Here is a 23626-nt window from a genome sequence, read left to right on the forward strand (position 1 = left end):
TGTGACTTTTTTTCAGAAAATTATGGAGCCAAATTGGAAATTTGTGGAAGGACTTCTGAAAAAATCTAGCAATGTGCAGGTACTTACTACTTTAAAGACAAAAGAAAAAGTAAATTTTGAATTTGACTTGTGGGACATCATATTCTCATTTTTGGTTATATTCATGATAATGATAATAAGTGATGTTAGTATTTGATGGCTTGCACAATAAACAAAGTATTTTGGCTTTTTATTGGGCTAAGTAATTTTTTATTTTTCCAGACTCTTGACACCCATGTAGCTGCCCAGCCAGCATTAGAATGTTTGACCATCATTTAGTACATCTAATTTTTAAGCCAATATATTATTGCACTGAGCTAAATTGCCTTTACCTTTTTGCTAGTTGTTTATAAAGTAACTAAAACACAGTTACTAAACAGTAGTCCAAATTGTAAGTAAGTATGAATATTGACATTCTGTAACATTTGAACATTTGAAGACTGGCAAGAAGGTGATAAGATTTAGTTTATTTTAAATATTAAATTGTGTTGTACTGATAAACTTGAAAATGCAAGAATTTGCAAACTGTTGGTTCGAAAAGAGGACTGAAGCAAAAAAGCATAGCAGAGGGAACTTAGTGATCCAGATGTTGTAGAGGTAAGAGTTGAGTAGACCGAGCCAGTGGAAAGGAGAAAAAGACCTGCAGTGTTTGTTACAGAAAAAGAAAAAAGGCAAAAGCACAATGGCCAGAGAAAATGTGGCGATATAGGCGCCGGGGTATGAAACCTAAGATGCGACGGAGAGAATACCTCCAACATACTAAATCATTCAAAGAATAGACCGCAAACATGAAGATGTAAGTAAGAGACCTGAGACAGGTGAACCAGTAGGGAAAAGGCAAAGTATTGGGGATGGAGCAGGAAAGGGGCTAAGGATGTGTAACAGCAGGTATCATTCTCGCTCTTTAACTCATACAGACTCTCAAATTCGTTCTCACACTAAAACGCATCCTCCTTCTTTTTTTTTTTCTTCCTTCCCTCTCTAGCATTCTTGTGTTGACTGTATGGAACCTACCATTTGAGGGACTGTATTTTCCCAATGCGTTTAAATTAAACAAAAAACAGATCCATGTTAAGTAAAACCTCATGATACAAGATCCAGTTTCAAATTTGCAAAAATATTGTGAATTCATCGTGCGCACAGAACCAGCCTTATGAGCACTTGAACACATGTTGCCGTGTGTGATGACCAACTCCATACGCTGAATGTAGTATATACTAGTTCAATAATATTCAGTACCAACATGAATCAAGACACTTTTCCTGGTGCTGCAAAATAGACTAATTATGCTATCAGAAAAAATATCATATGTCATGATTATAGAAAGGCACATTAAAACTGTATTTAACCCATTGCTTAGTGCTCAAATGCTAAAAGATATGTTTCTAGAAAGGGAAACTACTGACCAGATCAAACAATTGTCAAGTGGATCCCGGAGTTTGATTAGTTGCTTTCCTTTTTGTCAAAGGAGCCACGAGACACATCTCCCTTGGAGTGTCATGCAATGTTAATGTATACAAATAGATAGTTTGTAATGATACTGGTGTTTAAGTCCACGCAGAGGTGGAATGTGATCACAGCAGAATCATAATCTCTAAATAGATGGTGTCTATAACAGTGAATAAAGTCCTCACAAAGATTGTATTAGATTATGTTGCTATTCAATGCCCCAGAGAGATGCTGTGTGATTATAGGGGTGTTCAAGTCAATACAGGAGTAATGTGTGTAAATAATCATGTTCATATCCCACACAGATAGTGTGTGTATGCGAAGATAAATACTTTCAATTCCCATCAGAAATGGTGTGTATAGTTGTTTAAGTCCAAATAGAAATGGGATGCTAAGTCCCCTCAGGATAGTGTGTGAAGAAAATCATGGTAGTGTCCTCACAGAACTAGCGAGTAAAGATAGTGTTCAAGTCCGCACAGACATAATGTGTATTGTTTGACAATAGGTATATTCTCCACAGCAATAGTGCAGTTACAAAAATGTTCAAATTCCTTCATAGATGCTGTGCAAATGTAGGCATATTCAACCCGCACAAAGATGGTTTGTAAAGACAGGCATGTTAATGTCCACAGAGAGATAGTGTGTGATTATATCTGTTCAGGTCCCCAGAGAGCAAGTGCGTAAAGATAATGTACAAGTCTTCACCGATATAATGTGTGAAGATAATATGGTTCATGTCCCTACATTGATAATCTGTGAATGTGGATACGTAAAAGTCTCCACGGATATAGTGTGCAATTACAACAATGTTCAAGTTACTTCAGATTTAGCATATTGTGCTCTACACCTTGAGCACTGCTTTATTGCCTGGGCCCATATAATTAATGTACAGCTCTGAATATGTTCACTGTGCAGTTATTCAGGCCTTAAATTTATATTGAGAATTGTCAGTGGTTGCCCTCATGGCTGAACATTAGATTTGAATTGTGGTGTTGTGTTCTCCTCTTGCATTATTATTATTGAAATCCATAGACCTGAACATCCAATGTGTGGTTCTGACGTTTCTTTTGGCAGAAGTTTTTAGTATTACATTTAGGTGGTCTTTGCAAATAATAGATATTCTTGTGGGTTGCTCCACAATGAACTGTATTTTTTAAGGTGTGAATAATTTGTTTTTTGCTTGTAAATTCACAAAAGTTGTGAATTACGTTTTATAGAAAATTTGTGAAGTTTGCGTATGCAAACGTTTGCACAATTTATTTTTTACAGGAGTGTTTTAAGCTAGAGCACAAAGTATACTGAGGGAGACATACTCTTTGGGCCAGTCCTCTTGCTGGTATCTTGTGCGTCTTTTGAGCATTGAATTCAATTTCTAAGCAAGATACCACAAAATTAACTTGACACATCGAGCCCCCAATTGCTGTAGTTCATAATCTCCTCTTGCTTTAACTTGCATCTCTCTCTCTCTTTCCTCCTGCCTAAATTACAGTGTCGATCCTGGACAATTGCTTCTGCCCTATTCCATCTCTTCTTCTATCTATTTGAATATGCCTCACAAATTTTAACGCTCCTTTTACACCCTATCCTCCGAGCTTACTTTACTCCCTGCTTCACTTTTCCCACCCTTTTGTCCACACAACTTCTCAAAAATTCAACCTCCTAAATTATTCCCTTGCTAGTGAGCTACATCTCCTAATCTCCTGCATCTTGTTTTGCTGTTAGATTCTCATCTGGCATGATTTCCAGTATGTCAATAACTCCCACCATCTATATCTCAACAATTACTATTCATTGCTCCTTAATACCTAAAGATTATTTTCTCTCCCTTCCTCAGCCACTTTCTCACCCCTCCCGACAAAAGAGCATTCCAAAATGAACGATCCTACCGTACTTTGCCTCTGCCCCCTCGCCTAATTCAGTTTGTGCCCTTATACCCTTCCTTTAGTCTGAATCACTAACTCAGTCTGCCTTTTGACCACATTTTCCTTTCAGTCTAAAACCTCTCGGAACATGTTGTCAGTCCTCCTCTTTACCATCAACCTATACCATTCTCCCTCAATCCTTATCTCCTAGCCATCTGCTGAGATGTACCCTCATGAAAGAGGGAACTGTTTCCTAAAATAGTTATCATCACATATGTGAACTATTAAGAGACAGTGGTGTGGATCCTCGATTTATAATGGAGAGCTGGTTTAAATAAGGCTGTGTATCTGTAATTAGAGCTGTTCAAAGTTTGAAATTTTCAATGAAGCTGTGAAATATGTCCCTCATGAAGGCATTTCCTGATTCTGACTAACTTTGCCAAAGGGAAGGCTTAACTTTCCTTAATCCATTTGCTGGCCCATATGACCTGCTAGTGAGGGCAGGGGTATCAGGCTGCAGATATATTACTTTAAGGCTTTCCCTGCTAGCACTCAGGCTGTCCAGAGCCCTGAATGGCAGTCAAGAAATGCCTGAGGAGCCACCCACCATCCATTCCCACCCCGCAGGAAGCGTTACCATAGCGGTCAGCTAGGAGGTTGTGGAATCTGGAATTTTAGAATATGAGCATCTGTACTCCAATCAGACTTCAACTTCAGCAGGATCGTCTGTCGTTCCAGCAGGGCCATGGTACTTTTGTGGCATCATCAAGCATCAAACAGTCCCAGATTTTTTTCTGATTATATTTTGTGGTGGGTTAGTCCACATCTAAATCTACAATAATATAGGAGCTCTACGTAGATGGCCAACCAAATGTTTCAGACAACTCTTCTTGATAAACAAATCTACAAGTTCATGATTCAAATTCTAGTAGATTTTTGCAAAAACTATAGTCTACAGCTTGTAAGCAAGAAACATTCACAAAGGCCAAATACCTCCGCCGTAACTAACCATAGAAATACACTTGCTAATAAAAAATATCACTTAAACACGTTATTGGATTATTGTGTAATTTCTTTGCAAAATGGAAACATATCCCATGTCATTGTAGAAATTGAAGTAGCCTAGTTTGTAAAAACTCATCCCTTGAAACCAGATTCTCAAAAGCAACTCCTATATAATGACAAATCCTAATGATGCCTATCTCTTGACCTGATTTATTAATTCTGGTTGTTTTAGGCCACAAGGTCGAAATTTAAGTCTTAGAGACATGCGTTACTAAATGCAGGTCCTTCATAAACTTTTTTTGTTTTAATAAACTTTATTTTTTGTCAGTTTCCAAGAGCATTACAATAAGATATCACACAAAGCACGACAGTGACATAGATCAACGATAGCAGTCCAATATGATTCACAGTGGGTAGAAGCGCATTTCCCACGCAGAGGCAAGTAAGGATAACAGTACACTTGAAAATCATCATGACACATTTTCACTGAGGTATACAACTCAGCACTGGGCAAGGTATTGGCACATGGTGCAAAACTTTTCTTAACTGATCACATGTAGTTTGACACACTCTAAAACAGTGTAGTACAATGCAGCAGATATTGTCAACATTATCAACCAGTATCAGGTGTGTCCCCCACTTCGTCCAGCCCAGCTCCCGCCTGTACCTCCTCGTCTACTGCATCATCTCCCTGTTGCAATACATAATCTCGCAATGGCTCCCATATGTCCTTGGGCCTCGGGGACATTGGCTGTGTCTCAGCGTATATTCCATCCTGCTCCTGACAGTATAGCATGTCCTGTAACCATTCTTAAAATTTCTGGGCCCTCCCTCTCCCCCATCTGCATGCAAGCCCTCGCTTCGCCAGGAATAGGGCTATATCCACGAACTTCCTGCTTCCCCTAGGAATGTGCGGGTTGTACCCAAGAAGGAGGGTCAAGGGGTTCTTATCAAAGGTCAGATTTGTTATCGTCTCCAGAGCACCATGGATTTGCTCCCAATATTGTCATATCTGCGGACATTGCCAGGCTAAATGGAAAAAAACAGCCGCTGGCTGTCTACACCTCTCACATCTATCAGTGTCAGCTAAGTTGAACCTATACTTCCTGATGGGCCTATATTACACCCTATGCTAACATTTATAATGAATGATCTTGAAGCGACAGCTTGCAGTAATGCCAACCGTAACTTCACAGCAGTATGTCCATTGTTCAACGATGAGCTCCTGCCTGAAGTCAGCATTCCAGTGTTCCTTGGCATTCCCCACCACCTCTGGAATGTATGTGTGAAAGCTACTATATATCCTCGATACCAAGTGCGCACCGTCAGCACTGTCCAATAAAACATTCAGGGAGGTTCTCTGGGGTAGCCCGTAAGGAGTTGTTTCATTCCCTCCCGGAGCCGTATATAATAAAAAATGTCCAGTGGTGTAGGGACAGTATCACCAAAGAAGTGCTCCCTTGAGCGCAACATCCCATCCAAAAACAGATCTCCCCAAAGTGCTATGTGGAGACGCTTGCACATATTTTGAAAGCCTGTTTCTTGAATCACAGTCACCTTTGGGTGATAGGTCAGGGGCAGGCGTGGTGCATGTAACAAAGGGATTCTCAGTTTTTTCACCATTCTCTGCCATGCATCTATAGTACATGACACCGTGGTTGGTGGTGTCTCAAGGACTGTATCCGGACCATGGATAATACCATTGAGTGGCAACGGTTGCGCAATCCAGTCCGCTACTGCTATCTGCGGCATATAGCGCGTATGTGTAACCCAATGATACACGTAATGCGCCTTTGTACTGAAATAGCACGCCTCCATATCTGGGATATCAAAGCCCCCTTTGTCATATGGTTGGGTTAAAACAGTCCATTTAAGCCTTGTTTGGCGTCCTCCCCAGACTAACGTAATCAGTTCCGATTTCAGGGTTCTTCATAAACTTCACATCTCTATCCAGTACCCAGGATCTGGAACTCACTCCCCCCTGAAACCAGGCTCATCTCCTCCACCATACTTTTTAAGAAAGAAGTAAAGGCTATCCTCATGGCTAAATACACTTGAATAATCACTAGGGAAGATTTTTACAATTGCTGAACCATCCTGTTCTACTGTCAAGTCAAGTCAAAATTATGTTTATTATGACCGTAGTCTTTAAACAAACAAGCCGTGAGCATAACACACTAAGAGGAATGTATACAGTAAAACCTATTCTTATTTTTAAAAAGTTATTCTTTAAAACAATTCTACATTTCAATTCCAAAAATACAAAGTCCAGTTATAAAATACTAGTCACCTCTAAAAGTTACAAATGCTTTAAAACGTGTTTATAAAAAATTTAAAATCCTATTCACTTTTCTCACCATCCTAACAGTTTCGGTCAATAAAACTTCATACAGAACTACATTTTTCCTAGGATCTCAGTACCTCTGGGTCACCTTTAGAAATTAGAACAGTCCATTTAAGCCTTGTTTGGCGTCCTCCCCAGACTAACGTAATCAGTTCCGATTTCAGGGTTCTTAATAAACTTCACATCTCTATCCAGTACCCAGGATCTGGAACTCACTCCCCCCTGAAACCAGGCTCATCTCCTCCACCATACTTTTTAAGAAAGAAGTAAAGGCTATCCTCATGGCTAAATACACTTGAATAATCACTAGGGAAGATTTTTACAATTGCTGAACCATCCTGTTCTACTGATCTTTTTGCAATTTTGTATGTCTTGTGTTACTGACTTACCTGATTGTTAACGCTACCACCTATTTTTATTTGTATCACCATTGATGTATCTATCTGACTACGCTCCTGCATTTACCCTCCCCACCCCAATTGTTATTTACTCACATGTTGTACCCCTCGTCTGTAAAGCGCTCTGATATCTGCAAAGATCTTGTTCGCGCTATATAAAACTTTCAAAATAAATAAATAAATCTTTGCAACCCGTTCGATGTCTTTGACTTAAGAATTCTTAATTTGGGAGGGGTACCCTTCTAATAAAAAGGGATAGGCTCAGTTTAAAATTTGCATGAGTAATAAGAAGAGCAGAATTCGTGTTTCTGTTGAATTTTAACTTTGCGCGTCACCACCCCCTTTCCCGCTATAAACCTACCCCCAACACTCTCGTATATTGTTTATTTCAAACATGGATGGGTTGTAGCTTGGATATCCAGACCCAGAAAGGTCTACCTAAAGTGAGCGGTTATCTTTTTTCTTAATTCTCAAAGGTATGAAATACTGAAACTCTCCTCGGGTACAATATTACACCTTGCCAATTAAACATTCATTGTAGAAATTGCAGTGCCTTAAGCTTGCTAGGCATCTGTTGCTAGTCAGTCACCTAGCCCTATTTTAATCTGTGTATTGTTGGACGTGAACCTTTTTTTAATGGGCAAAGTAAAACTACCATATCCAAACAGAAAAAAATAAACCAGGATTCAACAACGAGTTTACTTTTTCATGTATTTTTCACTTCAATAATAAGATAATAGAAGCTGTCAGTGGGAGGGCAGGAAAGTAGTGGTATCTCCCTTTTTTTGTAGTAAGACTTTGCCTTTCGTCGCATCAGTGTTAGGTGTCAATCCTAGGGTGACTAACGTATTCTCTTTGCAGGGAATCCTGTTGTACCCATGAATGTACCCAGGGGTATCCTGAAATCACATCCCTAAGGTTGGAGCCAGTGTTTTTGTTTAGATGAGGGCTCGGTCATCTTCCTGAGCAATAAAGTTTTACAAACAAAATGACTAAACAAAAATTGCCAAAAGGCTGACTTCCAACGCCAGACCTATTGGTTTTGCCAAAGCTTTTTTCCCTCTCTTTGTGTGCCCTTTTGTCCACACATGGTTTGGGCTTATGCGAATGTACTAGAGCTTGATTAAATAGAGAAACTGTCAATAACCAAACCTAAAAATTCCACGCCACCCTATGTAAATCAAGCAACTGCATGCAAATCAGAAACTTTCTTTATGCGAAAATCAGGTCACTGCTATCCTATCAATTTACAAACCGTAGGATAAAGGTTTGCTGCGGCCCTTTGTTTCCAAATATGATAATTGTACTACCACGCATCGAAATGTCAGCAAGGCTGTGGTAATGGCAGTTCAGTTCACAACAAATGAGTTTCCATAATGTAAATTCATATTAACGTGATGTTTGATTGAACTCCCAACCATAAAAATAATGATTTTATTTTATTATGGCATGCATTCTTTGTAAAAAAAAAAGTAACCCACTTAATTGAGTGTGTGCTGACGAGCAGTTCCAAAATGCTGGCTGCCAAAACAGAGCTGTGGGTTACTTAGTCTTTGTACCAATAAAAAAATGCCACATAATCATGTATTAACCTCATAAGAAACACACCGTATGTTACCTGATAATGTAATCATATGTAGACAAACAGCTCCCTAAAAAACAGAAGGTCTGAATATTCATCTTACTAATAAAAGGACAAAAACGTCTTAGATGAATACAATTGTTTTGATTGTATGTAGGTGCTGAATGATATTCTGGGTTTGAAATAATCCTTGTGCCTGTTGCTAGCCTAGTGTCAAATTGCAGAAGTGTGTTTCAATCCCTTCATGTGTTTAGGACTGCAGTGCTGCCTTCTGTCTAAAGGGGCAGACACATGAAATACATGTTCCCACAAGGTGCAAAAATTAAAAACTTCTACAAATTTGCAAAAAGGTTTCTGAATTAATTTTCTATCACTTAGAAAGGTTCTCACAGTGCAAATGTGTTATCCTACCTTAGTCCCCGCAAGAAATGTAACAAACGCACTCACTCTTTCTCACTCTTTCATCTTAATCTCTCTCTCTTTCCATCTTAATCTCTCTCTCTTTCCATCTTAATCTCTCTCTCTCTCTCTCCTGTCCTGTACCATAAAGGTAGTGCATGTGCCCATGTTTGTGTACTAAGAGGCTAATTTGTGCAGCTGAAAATTCACATTGACCACTCTCCTGCCATGCCACACACAAGCTATTGACATGACATCCATCCAATCACACAAACCTAGCTCACCCTATATTCCACGTACAAAGTACACTCCTCCTTAATACCCACAGTACTTTTGTCTCGGTATCTCTCCACAGATTCACACAATTCACCATTCTCAGGGTTTAGCGCATACACAGACTGAAACATACTCAGAACACCTAGAACAAGAGGTCAACAAATGAGCCACAGAGTTAAGTGGAGAAGTGTGGCTCACCGGTTAGAGGAGGCAGACCCGGACGCAGAGGTCAGACCCGGGACCAGGGTTCAATTCCCGACGCGGCAGGGTCTTGAGCTCAAAATGTCCATGGACTCGATAATTCTCGCCTCGATGCCTACTCAAATCGTGGGTTCACACTCTGCAACTCTGGGCAATAGCTTGCTTTATCTCCATTACGGCCCCACCGCGATGGGATGCCTGGTCTTCACCTTGGAGATGCCCAGTAGGGGTTATCTCGCAGGGAAAAGCCAGGACGGGTTCCCAAAGCAAGCGCCTTGAGACCTGGAATGGTGAGACGGTGAAAGGCGCTATATAAGAACGTATGATTTACGATTTACAATTACATAGACACAAATACATAACACCACAAAACACTCGTACAAGGATTCAAGCACAAATGCACCCTATCTTCCCTACTCAAAATGCATGCTCTTTTACATGTTTATAAAGGAATTCGGTTAGTTTAATTTACATAGTTCTCTATGAACTCGAATTAGCTTAAACCTTGCTACTGCGTAGTACAAGAGATAAGTGTACAGTACAAGCGGGCAGGGTTCGAAGGACACTTTGGGAAAAGGGGAATTAGGAAGTAATAAAGAGCACCAGTGGGAGGTGAAGGGATAGGGTAAGTGCCAGAAGAGAGGGGCACTATAGGAGTAAGACAGGAGCATGCAACTTGGGTCAGGTATGCTTTCCAGAGTACAGCATGGGGAGGATATAATGTGTGGAAGTGTTGCTTGAAGCAGTGGGTCTTCAGCTCCTTCGAAAAGTGGAAAAGTGTTGTATCCTGAGATTCCAAGTATTCAGTATATAATAGGAGAATACTTGGAATCTCATCTTTTCCTGCATTTATTTTCCTTATAGTCTCTTCCAGTCTGATGATTTCACTTCTGTATATTCTGTTTTTTTTCTGACAAAGGTCTTGATTGCAGTCGCTAGGTATGGTGGCGGTGTTGACATTATTTATTTTGGGTTTTTATATTGCACGACTCCACCAAACAAAGGTGTCCGTGCGCTTTACAAGTAAAACAACATTGCAGAATGGAAGTTTACAGTGAAAGTGGAGATACATGGATTAACGTTAAATGGTAGCAGAGATCAGTTACCCAGTCTCTTGGAGATGATGCAGTAGGATTTGAATGTGATGCTTGCAGGCACTGGAGCCAGTGGAATTCTTTATTGAGCAGAGCCCGTTTATGTGAGACAGTCTTTTGTCTGCAATGTGGATCTAAAGTTGATGTTGGTGTGAACACACAGGGACTTTACTTAGTTGGTGAATTGTGGACTGAAGCAATACAGATTTATCTTTTCGGGCCATTCTTCTGCGACTTATTGATTTCTGTCATTGACAATGAGTATGGATTCTGTCTTATGGTTATTCCGTTTGAGCTAAGGTTCTGTGCATCTGTGTTTGAATGCAGGTGAGGCAGGTCTTCAGTTGGCTTATGGTATGGGCTGAGGATATTTGTAAGTAGAGTTATGTCTTGTCTGCTTATTGATGAATACTAATACTCTTGCTGGCTATAAGGACTCTTGTGTACTCCAGATACTGGTGAGAGGGGTGATTATTGGCAAACATCACAGATGGTTGAGAATTGGTTCATAAATGGAATATGCCACCTGGAGCAGCTGGGCTGTTGTTCATGCAAGTAATGAACCACTAGTGGACATTACCCAAATACATTCAGGATCCAAGAGTATTAAATAGGGCTTGGTGACAAATGCGGTTTAAGACTACATGGAGGTGGAGTAAGATGAGAAGACATTTTTCACCGTTATATGAAATCAGAAGAGCTTAATCAACACGTGTGCGATGGCTGTCACCAGACTGCATTGTGGTGGTATTGCAGAGAAGTAATTATGTTGAAAGGAGCTGGTTTTGGTCTTGTCAGGAATTTGGTTCACCTTGTCATTGGTAATTTTGCACAGAAATCATAGATGACCTGAGATGCTCTGGGGGTCAGGTTGTGCTTCTTCGGGAGCAGCAGGATTCATCCTGTCTTGTAGGAGTCCAGGAAGATGCCAGCTTAGTGAGGTGTTGCTGTTCTGTGGAGGTAACGAGGCTTTCCCAGAGATCTCCTTCACAATTGAAGATGGATGATCTGAGTCTGATATGGCTGTCAGGGATTTTTTTTAAATGTTTTGGTAAGCTGGAGGGTATTGCACAGGCACCAATGAGGCCCAGATAGGCCAAACCTGGTCAGGCGCTGCTTGTGTTCCCATTCAAGAGGAACCTAGCCTGGCAGTTCTGGCTAGAGTGCAGCCAGAGTGATTGCAAGTGCTTGAGACCTTTGCAATCATTCCACCCATCCCATTTGTGTTTTCCTCAGTGTTACTTACCCTTTATGTGCGATGGGTATGTCTAAACATGAGTCCCGTGCTTGCTGTGGACCCAAAGATGTCTTCATTGGACCATGACACTCTTACATGTAATGTATTTTCCATAATATATCTTTAGTTGCCATGCAAAGCTCTTCTCTTTTCCCCAAGCTAGAAAATATTTCTCTTGAAGGCAGTATGCTTATTATTATTTGGCTGTATGATGTAAACCAAATAGACATAAATTGTTCATTTACGTTTGAAGGCACGGGTTTTTAGTGAGAAGTTTTTGCTGTATTAAAAACATAATTTGTCTGCACAATTTAGTCAGGTTGCAGCTGTTCTCTGCCGTGTTCCTGGAACGTCTAACATCTGCTTTCACTGAATGTTTAGGTTTTCTTTTGCATTTCCTGGGTACCCTGCTTCTGAAAAAAAAACGGAATTCCCTAAGCGCCACAGTTTGGTTTCATCTTTGAAACAGCTTTGCAAGCTGAGAAAACAAATCCATTATAATAGAAAGAGGATCTGTGCTTTTTCCTGGTTGAAGTCCACAGTTTACAGCTTTTTGTAGTTCCCATAATTATTGTAAGATACATTTTATTATTGATAAGTATTAATTTATTTTTAATTTACCATCTTCACACTCGTGGGAAAATTCCATAAAACAGCTCTCAAAAAATATCTATTCGTTATTAAGACGGTATTTTTATCATGCTATATATAGTAGGACTGAGAACTCTTCTCATTGGTCAAGGATAGCTTGCACGTGGAGCTGTGCTCTCCACAGACCGTTAAAGTGCTCTTTGGCTAAAGTGGTACATTGATAATGCTGTATCCTGATCCTTGCTACAGAGTGCATATCTTATGAAACTTTTTTGGAGTTTTTTTTACTGGTCGTGGTGGGTGTGGTTTTTGGTACCCTTTACACCACAGCAGTGCATATTAGAACATCCATATTCATGAGATTTGAAACCCACCTTCTTTATTGATCATTTTACTAACACTAGCTTGTATTATTACCAAAGCTGGTATTGCAGAGTTTATATGCTAAAATATCAAATTTGATAGAGCCTAAACATTGGTATGTATGTATGTATGTATGTATGTATGTATAAACCATTTTATAGCGCGCTCTATTACTTGGGAGTATCTTGGCGCGATGGAGAAAGGCAGAGAAAGACAGTGCGGGGACCAGCTTATGCCACACGGTAAATAAATGAGTTTTCAGACTCTTCTTAAACTGGCCTAGGCACTGAATGGAGCGCAGGTGAAGAGGAAGGGCATTCCAAGCCCGGGCAGCTACCACGGCTATAGACTAACCCCCTAGTCTAGTCCACTTGAAGCGAGGAAGAGTCATCTTAAACAGGGAGGACGATCTAAGAGCACGTGGAGGGGCATAGAAGGTGAACCGTTTCTTCAAATAGGCTGGCCCTTGATCATGAGTTGCTCTAAACGAGAGCACTAGGGATTTAAATAGAATGCGCTGTGCCACTGGCAGCCAATGAAGGCTGCGCATGTGGGGGCGAACGCTCTTCCATCTCGGAACATTAAACAGGAGGCGGACAGCGGCGTTCTGGATGACCTGTAGGCGTTTAACCAGATAAGCAGGGATACCGCTGAACAGAGCGTTCGCATAATCCAGTCTCGATAAAGTGAGAGCTCGGGCAACAGTCTCTTTTGCTTCTCTGAGAAGCAGTGGGAAGAATCTTCGCAGCATTCTCAGGGTAGCAAAGCATGTCCCTGATAGTTTCCTTATATGATCATCGAATCTTAAATCCTCCCCAAACCATATGCCAAGATTTTTTGCGGGGCCACCCATCACCTTAGGACTGGAAATGTTCGGGGGCCATAGCGAATTTTTAAAGCTGGAAGGAAAAGAACCATAGAAGAGGACCTCGGATTTGTCCTCATTGCATTTCAGCTGGGCCATAGTCAGCCAGCGAAAGACTGAGGACAGACAGAGCTGGACTGCTGTGGTATCCAGAAGATCGTCCGGTCAGGTGAACAACAATTGTGTATCATCTGCATAAACATTAATCTTAGCCCCGTACTGTTCCGCCAGGTAAACCAGGGGAGTGATGTAAACATTGAACAGTAGGGGACTAAGAGTGGAGCCCTGGGGGACCCCAGTGAGAAGTGGTTTGGGCTCTGAGGCATGGGCCGGCATCCAGACCTGTTGTGTCCTATCTGACAGGAACGATGTTAGCCAGGCCAGGGCACAACCACCAATGCCGATCGCAGACAGCCTGGCGAGGAGGAGCTCGTAGGGAACGGTGTCAAACGCGGCAGAGAGGTCCAGAAGAATCAGGACCGCTCTGCCGCCACCGTCCAAACACTCCCGGATTGCCTCCGCCATTTCAACCAGAGCTGTCTCAGTGCTGTAGGCCGCCCTGAATCCCGATTGAGCAGGATGCAGGGTATTAGAGGTCTCAACAAAGTTCTCGAGTTGGCGAAAAGCCACTTTCTCACAGATTGTTGCCAATGCTGGCAGAAGGGATATAGGACGATAGTTCCCTGGAACAGCAGCATCCAGCCCTGGTTTTTTTAAGAGCGGCAAAAGCTTTGCCTGCTTCCAGCCTGTAGGAACCGTTGCTGAGGATAAAGAAAGATTCACTATCTGGGTGACCTCACTGCATACAGTACTGGCTACTTCTGAAAGCACCCGGGCAGGGCAAGGGTCTGAGGGTGAGCCCGATTTGAGGGACTGAAGAAGTGTCAATATATCACATTCAGCAGCTACAGAAAAATCTGTGAACTGCTGGGTACCGCAATGACATAGCATAGGGGGGGAACCAGCCACTGTGCTGACTTCTGGCAGCGCATAAAGCAGGTCCTTCTGAATCTTTGCTATTTTATTAATGAAAAAGTCAGACAATTCCTCACACCATTGAATGGAGGAAGGGAATGTGGCTGTGTCAGCAGCAGGGGATAGAAAGCTTTTAACAATAGAGAAAATCTCTCTACTGCTATTTTCCGCTCTAGCGATTCTCCCTGCATAGTAGCTGCTTTTAGCTGTCTTAATAGCGGTATAGTAGACATTTTGGGCTGTACGCAGGGCGGCCTTTGTCTCCGAGCTATATTCGTGTCTCCACGCTCGCTCCAACTTTTTACACTCCAGTTTCAACACCCTCAAATCGGGGGAGAACCAGGGTTGGGAGGGGGTGCGGCGGAGCCTTGACATGGTAGTATGTTTCGTAGAAGTATCAGCCGCCTGCAGCACCCACCCATTAAAGCCACTAACCGCCTCGCCTATCTCGGGGGTAAGCGTCGGGCGGGCTCTAGATAGGGCTTGGCCGAACGCAACCAAATTGATCTTCTGGGGGTGGCTTATGGGCAGTGCATAAGCTGTTCTGCCTACATCCTCCACCTCCCATGAAAACCTAATAAGATCGTGATCAGACCACGTCACTTTTTCTGAACTTAGTGCCTTGATGGGAAAGTTAGAGCAGACTAGGTCCAAGAGGTGACCACCAACATGGGTCGGAGAATCCACCCACTGTTTAAGTTGAGCCAAATCGAAACTTTCCCCCAAGCGGCGGGCCTCAGTAGAGTCAGGGACATCTACATGAATATTGAGGTCGCCTACCAGAAGAAATTTCGGAAAGCTCAGGGCCCTTGGCACTATACACTCCTCCAAAACATCAATAAAGTGGCTAGCATAGCCTGGAGGCCTATAAATCAGTGATCCTCCCAGGGTAAAATGAGAATTGATAATGAGAGAGAAATGAAGTACTTCTCCGTCAGCCACTTCATCGGACTGCTCAGTGGAGAAGTGCCACCCCTCCCTATAAATTACTGCTAGCCCGCCCCCTCTGCCTGTGATCCTGTCAACTCTAGTAATCTTAAAACTTCTAGAGACAGCGAGTTCCATGATCGGAGCACATGTGTTGGTAAGCCACATCTCCGTAATAAAGAGGAGCTCTAGCTGTCCGTCGGCGAGTGTTTAAAAAATATCAGCCGTGTGTTTTACCATGGATCTAGCATTAATTAACCCTGCCTTAATCGCAGTAGGGCCTTATCCACTGCCTAATCGTGTGGGTAGAATAGGCTGGGGCAAAAAAACCACAATTTGTACACTTCCCAATAGTGCAATCCCGCCCCGCCCGCGTGCAGAGACCCCCTCCAGCTGCCGAATTAAGCTTCAGAAGGTCACTACGAGAATAACTGACCCTACCGGTCACACTCCTGCAGGAGGGATACCGGGCAGAATGGCTGGCCCTGGGCCCGTCCGAGGCACGGACGGGCACAGACGGGCCCTCCTTTGGCGCTCCTTTGGCGCGCAGACGGCGCGCCCGCTGCACGAGACCGCTGCGCGTTCTAAGGTGCATCGCTATATAAGGCCCAAGCCCCTCCCCCAGCTGGACCGCTAACTCGAGTCCAGAAGGGGTCCGGGACTCACCAAAGATGGCGCCCAACCTGGCCCTCCACAGCAATCGGCACCAACAAGCTGCGTGGAACGGGGCACAGGGAGGCCGGGAAGAGGCGCACAAAGATTTTAAAACGGTACAATTAGTTAATCAGCACACAGCACAATTATTAAATCAATTGTTTGTAAAACTTTTCAAAATAAGCTATTGCAGAGATACTGCGGAGAGCGAGTGAGCAGAAGAGTCTCTCGCAGTCTGCTCGCCTTTCCAAAACGATGTAGCAAGGTGCTGCCACCACCCTGATCAGTCGCACAGGCCTGCGGAATCGGATTCTATTTAAGGCCCAAGCCCCTCCCCCAGCTGGACCGCAAACTCGAGTCCAGCAGGGGTCCGGGACTCACCAAAGATGGCACCCGACCTGGCCCTCCACAGCAATCGGCACCAACAAGCCCTGTAATGCCATGATGATGTCTTTTGAAAGAATGGTAAATGGAAAAAAATGTTCAGTGCCTTTTGTCAAGCACATCTTTACCATTTTTTCTCCACTATTTTAATTCTCGGTCATGGACCAGTTATGCATACATATTTTCGTTTTATTTAGAAATTCAGGAAATAGTGACCAAAAAGGCAGAGCTTGCACTATGTAATATCTTACTGACGTAGGTAAAATTCTTCCTTAGTCAAACATTTGCCAATATATGCATGCTGTGTTATTCAACATAAATACTAGCACTGCTGTTCAACCTGCCTTTACTGTGGAAATAGCACTTGTGTTGGGACCAACTTGAGCATACAGAAAATAGTGAAGTAAAAATACTGGTGTATTAGTTTTATTGCCTTACCTTTATGCCTTATGTAAATAGACACATTTCGGTTAAGGGCAGTACAGGCACATGCGCCGAACAACAAACTTCTTAGAAGTCAGGAATTGTAGTTACATATTGAGAAAGTGACCCCCCACAGGTTGATACCCAACTTGAAGGCTCACGTTAGAATCGTACCTTCAGTGGTACAGGAGTTAAAAGATTGCAATAGTGGAAAATGCAGCCCCTCTCAAATAGTGGTCTTTGGTGTCATCTTCAGAAAATTGTGGTTGTCCGCTATGTAGGAAGGTGGACACCTGACTATGGTTACCCCAGATTTTTTGCCTTGTGTTTAGCTGGTTTTCAACTTAGTTGGCCTGGTTCCCTGCTAATCAGGGCACCAGGCTAGCTGATCTCTCCTTAAAATGGACTGCATGTACTATAGGTACATAACCCAATTGGAACTGGACTCCTTGTCAGCCCCTGTACCATGCACTATAGGTGCTCATGGCATAGGCGCCAACAAGGCCTACCCGGGCCGCAGCATAACTTTTGCCACCCCTGGCTGGTACTTAAATCGACACAACTGGCTGATCACTCAGCTGGGGTAAGGAGGTGTAATCACCCCTTGCTTAGATATAGTATACCTATATCTAAATCTATATCTGGACACATATATACCTATAAGACACTCCTATGGCAGGCCTTAACAATCCTGGAGGCAGAGTGCTTGGTTTTATGTGAGGTGGTGCTCTTGCATGAGCTGAGCCTGTCTGCAGCTGTCGGGACCAATTCCCTAAGCTGTTCCGGGATAATGCCATACCATATACTATTAAGTGCATTATAATCCATCGCGGTTATGTGCTAACTTTGGTTTGACATTATCAAAATATGTCGTGTTTGGTGTCATACGTTTTGGAATACTACCCCCTCGCCAGTCCTGACGATGGGGGTAGCATTCCACCCTTCTAGAGGGAGAAGACATGTTACTTTACTGAAATGCGGTTTATTTTTAAAAGAGCCTCAGCATCACAAAATGGACGCTTCTGCCACAGACACGAGTCTGACCTCCTGCTGCTGACCGAAACTCAGTCGAGGAGGCCTGGACAAAGGGTTTCCTGTCACAGGGAGATGTCACACCACCCCAGACAGGAGATAGTGGATTGTAGCAGGGAGGTTTGAAAGAAACCAGACAGTGCCTGGGGAGCACAAGGCGTCCCCTAGCATAATCCGGTCAAACCGGTTCTGGGGCTCACCAGATGCAGTCCCAGCCCGACCCTGGACAAAGGGAAAGGGGTGTAACCACCCCCTTCCTGGGTCCCACCCATAGGAGGGACCTAGCAGGTAATCCAGCCCACCAGATTGGTATAAGAGTGGGAGCAATGCCCAAGCATTCAGATTATCCTGACTGAAACTTATGAAACTAAACTCTGGACCCTTCGACATCCTACTCGATGTAGAAGACTGAAGAATCTCCTTTGTGGTCAAGGAGTGACCACCCTGTGCAAACAGGCACCATCCAGCACCTCGTCGTTTGCTTTGTTGCAGTTCCCGCCAGAATTCGAGCGACAGAGTTCGACAAGACCCAGCGTGCCTGCCTTCTAACAGCCGATCCACAGTCCCTGCAGAGCTGAGAACTGTGGAGGCGACCTGAAGCGTGGGGCCCGCCATCTTGGAAAGGCCATGAGGCGCTGACCGTGCAGCTCCCGAGGCACCCTCGAAGCTGTGCATTGGGGTTTGAGACGCCCCAGCCCTGAGTCACTCCTGCACCGAAGCTCACCCCTCTACACTCACCGAGTGCTGCGTGGGGCCGTTCTGCACTTTTTGGCTCAACGCGTTGGTCCGGTCACTTGTCCGTTGGCTTGTGACCCCAGTACCGACGAACCTTTGAATTTGACTTGCCAGTCCGGTTGCTCTGGACTGGCTCTCGCTCCCCTGAAAAGGAGCACCCGCTCTGACCTTCCTGGTCCGAGTATTAAGCGATCTTCGAGTCCTGCGTGGGTTGCGCTTGCCAAGGGTTGTTTGCTCCAATCCGGAAGCCGACACCGCCGACAGCGAGAGCCTTCGTGGGACAGCTCGTGATCCACTCCTGGACATCCTCGGTGCCCCAGAGTCCACGTTGCAGCGGAGAGAAGCTACTCGACATCGTCCTGATTGCGCCCGGCATTGCCTGGTTCCTTCCTGGTTCCACCCTGGTCACTGCTGAGTGACCCAGACTCTGACCCCTCTGCTTTCAGATCATCTTTATCTTCGATCCACCCTTGGATCACACCGGACACTTCCCTTCTCGACGCCTGCAGCATCTTCATCTTCAGGCACCATCAATCTGCGTGACGAAACCCGACACTACTTCGTACCTGTGCACCCGCTTCCTGTGGGTGAGGTAACTCAGCAACGCCGGTGCTCCTGTACTGGTACACACCTCTAGTATATGTGTCTAAAGTTTCATCCCTTTAGGTTAAGCGGAAGTCTCCTTTTGCAGTAACTTTATAACTTTTACGCACCATTGACATTGCATTGGTGCATGTGTGTGCTTTAAGCGCTGCACCCGAATCCCGCGGGCTTTTCCCGACTTCAGCATTGCTAGTCCTGACTGCTCCCAGGGATTCCCTTGGCCCTAGGCCTAACCACTGTTCGATTGGTATCTCTTATACCACTTTTTTAATATATGGTTTGCGTGGCCCACTGGCCTCCTCCATAATTGTGCAACTTTTATATGTTTAACTGTGCTTTTGTTTAAGCGCTTGTGCCTCTGAACTCATAAAGAGTACAGAGGATTATTCTAGTACTGAATACATATATTTTTATAATATATAACTTGTGTGGTGTCCTTTCATTTGATATTACAGGATTGTGATTGGTAAAACAGCTAGCTTAACACGACCTCTTGAGTTAAGCCTTTAAAGCTGCTAAGTCCATGCTACCCTTAGGATAGCTTGTCTATAAGGTTAACTTACAACCATCACCATAAGGGATTGTTTGGACTGATACAAGGTGCCCCCAGAATTGGAGACATCATATATCAGGCCAACTTCTCACACGCTACAAGCAGGCTTGCACTCTATGACAATGTTCCAAGTCTACCAGGCAATATGGCTAGGCCCTTTGCATCTCTGCAAGATGCATTTTCCGAATTATGCTTTGCTCCATCTTATTATTCATAGTTCATAAACTTTAATGCACAAGCAACAGACCTCTTAAAAATAACTTTGAATCCATCGCAGTATAATCGTGTTTAGGCTATTGAATAAGCTCCGATATACCCTTATTTTCTCTGCAAAGCAGTGTTTGTGCTAATTTTTCATAACTTGGTAAAAAAGAATCCCGACTGAAAAAGTACTTTTTGTGACCAGTGGCTTTTTTGCCTTGACCACGAGATGCTCTTCTCCTAATATCATATGATCATGGTTAATGGAAGTACTCTCCACAGAGGCGACCATCGAGTAGACTTAGGATTCGCAAGGTATTACAGTTGAAAGAATTACTGCTATTTTTTGGTTGATTTTAAGAATTTAAGTCAAGAATTTTAACACATGGTTTTGTTTTTCTTGCAAGGGTGGCATACTGGAAGACCAGCTTCGAATGCATCTTCTCTGCTGCTTGACTCTCTGCAGGATCTGGGAACCAAACCTGTGTATTGTGACCATCCCTTGGGAATATTACAGCAAGAATCTGGTAATTCTTTTGCATAAAGTTGTAATTACAAACAGTTGAAGATGCTGGTCGAGAACATTATGGCACCTTTTTACGTTTTATAATTAACTTAGTCCTTCTTCACTGCAGCCTATAAGTTTACTCTCAGCAATTTTACCATAAAGACCCACAGTTGTAGATAAAAGATTTACTGCTTATAGTAATTTGGAGAGACAAACTGTCTGGTTGAAAAGGATTCCCTGTGGAACCAGATGAATTATAATTTAATCGAATGCACCAGTTGTCATTGCATCCCTCGTTGCAGATCCTCTTCTTGCGCAGCACAGAATAGTCTTGTGGGCAAGGGCTTTGATTACTGCATAATTATTGCATAGTGACTGCTTTATCTTTCTTCTCCTATTTATGAAACTTTGAAGTGGTTCACAGTCACCAGCAACCCTGCCGATAAATGTGGCCTAATTAGTCTCAGTCACATGCTAAAACAAGCATTAGCAAAGCCAATAAGTACTGCCATTGGGACCTATTGTGTTTGTCAGTGTCTTTTGGTGATGCTGTACAGTATCGGAGAAGATGGAGGAGGCAAGAATGCAGAGAGAGAAACACGGGCAAGTGAGAGCAACACAGAGAACTAGTGTGAGAGCACCACGGTGGAGAAGCACATGAGGGAGAGAGCACCACAGCTCTGTGGGGCAGGAAGAAGTAGACAAGAGCGAGCAAAATACATGTGAGACCGCAACAAGGAGTGTGAGAGGTTTGGGCATTTGAGGGTGGAAGCCTACAAAACGAACTGGAAAACACCTGTAGTTTCATGGAGTGCTTAACTAAAAAGGAAAAGAAAGTTGGGAGCTAGCAAAGAAATTTTACTCCAGAGGAGGAACAAACATAAGATGAACAAGCTGGGGGAAGAAAAGCCATCAAATAAGAAGCAAGCAAATGAGTGACAATAAAGCCATACAACAATAAGCAAAAGGCGGGCTTAAGTTCCCTGTAGATTCTTGGTAAGTCCACAATAGTCCTTTTGCACCTAGACAGCTTGCGCTGTTTGGTAAACAACACCTATCTAGCACGGTACTGCAACTCTTTAATCCTAGAATTAGTGTCTATCATGCCACTGTGTCCTCGGATGTAAACCTAGTGCTAGACATTGCATGGCAACCTTTGCTAAATGACTGAATCTCTTATTAACATGTCAGCAACCTCAGGAACAGGACTGAGAAGAATCCAGTCAAAATATAACAATATCCAGTCACAAGTCTTTCATTATTGTAATGGGACATGTAGACTCAAGCACTTGGCCATATAAACGGAAAGAGGACCAGTGTGAAGTTGTATGCCATAGCCTTTAAAGTAGTCATCTAGTGCCTCATAGAAGCTTCTGGCTACAGCAGTTAGGAAGCACTTAGTCCATGCCAGAGCGCTGTTCAGGTGGTGAGCTTTGCTGGTACACAGACTATTATGTGTTTTCTGAGAACAGCAAGGCTTATTTCTGGGGACCCTGTGCATACTGAACACATCCTTCTGTTAGAGGGAAATACAATACTGGATGCAAAGCAACAACAACTAGGGAACTCCTCATTTTTCCCATGTACTTGTTTGAAGCCTAGAACATGAACTACATTACTTCACATAGCTCAGGGAGTCGAATACCTGTGCTCGTCAACCAGCTCCATCAGTGCCAATGTCTGTGTAATTTTCACACCCGGCCCCAGCGCCTCCTTTGACGTTGTTGACTATTTTATCAGAACTGACCATGGCGCCACGCGCAGCCACTTGATTATGAACAAATTCTTCCTAATGCCAGTGCTATGCCTCATAGATCCAGACGAGAGGCACACTGCCACAATAAGAAGCAATCTTACAGGGAGAAACAACCCCAAAGGTCCTCATTCAGAAAGACCATTCATGATCACGTTCGCAATGATTCAGATCCTTTTGACATTTAAAGGCTGGATAGAGAAAGTGGGCTTCTGCCTTCTTTTACTGGAAGACACAAATGTTTATCAGGATCTAGATGATGCCAATGGTAGATTTGGGCAGGAAAAGAACGATAGCCGGGTGATATTGGACTGCTTCTGGAAATCTGTCTATTCACCCGTCTCCGGATAGCCTAGTTGTTCAAGACAATTGCTTCTGTAAATGACCCCCCCCCCCCCCCCCCCCCCCAACGCCCCTTCCCAACCTTCCTATTCTTTCACTGCTGCACCAGCAGATAGGGAATCAAGAAGCCGGAGGATGTGAGCAAGACACTCACTTGATAATTTGCTGGCTCACCGGCAGGGCCCAAGATATGATTTGACTTAATCCTGCCCAATTATTCTGTCTACCCTCAACTCAACAGACTATATAGCCAGGGCTATGGGGTCTTTGGTAACCCTCAGATGCCATGCTTGGCTCAGGGCCTCTGGGTTTTCTTCGGTGGTACCGTCCACCCCGTTGGGGCTGCCGTTCAACTGCATCAAGCTATTTGGGGGAAAGACAGAATCCGTGTAAGAGTGAGTCAAGACAAGCAGGGCATCTACATGGACCATTGGCCAGCAACCCCCATCTCCCATTGGACTACAAGTAAAATCAATGGTTTGGGGGGGTTTGCTTGCTGAGAGCAATTAGATTGGTTCTCAAGGCCTTCCTTTCGTTTCTTCGCAGTGAGTTGGTCCAGATCTTGATGGGCATTGCAACTGTTCTGTGGTAGATCAGCAAACAGAAAGGAATAGGGTTGCAGATTCTCTATCTGGAAGCACTGTGACTCTGGTCTTGAACTCCTAACACAGAGTTTGGCTAGTAGCAAACCTGTGCTCTCTGATCCATCTCCCATTCAGATGGGAATCTCCGTTACCAGCAGGAAAGGCAAGTCCTGCATCCCAACCTCCAGAGCCTCCACCTTCATGGCTGGAGAGTGAGCTGGGTAATTTAGCTACATTCCAATTGCCA

At 43.5% G+C, this 23626-nt stretch overlaps 1 protein-coding gene across 1 annotated transcript in view; it reads left to right on the forward strand.

Annotated features, from left to right (window-relative positions):
• MMS22L (MMS22 like, DNA repair protein) overlaps positions 1–23626 on the forward strand; it is a 522815-nt gene that overhangs the window by 154195 nt on the left and 344994 nt on the right. Inside the window, exons 10-11 of the mRNA XM_086926628.1 lie at positions 17–79; positions 20600–20719. Of these exons, the coding sequence (XP_086782754.1) occupies positions 17–79; positions 20600–20719 (183 nt within the window). The remainder of the gene's footprint in view (positions 1–16; positions 80–20599; positions 20720–23626) is intronic.

This window comes from Lissotriton vulgaris, chromosome 6 (genome assembly GCF_964263255.1).
Source record: "Lissotriton vulgaris chromosome 6, aLisVul1.2, whole genome shotgun sequence".
Classification (NCBI taxonomy): domain Eukaryota; kingdom Metazoa; phylum Chordata; class Amphibia; order Caudata; family Salamandridae; genus Lissotriton; species Lissotriton vulgaris.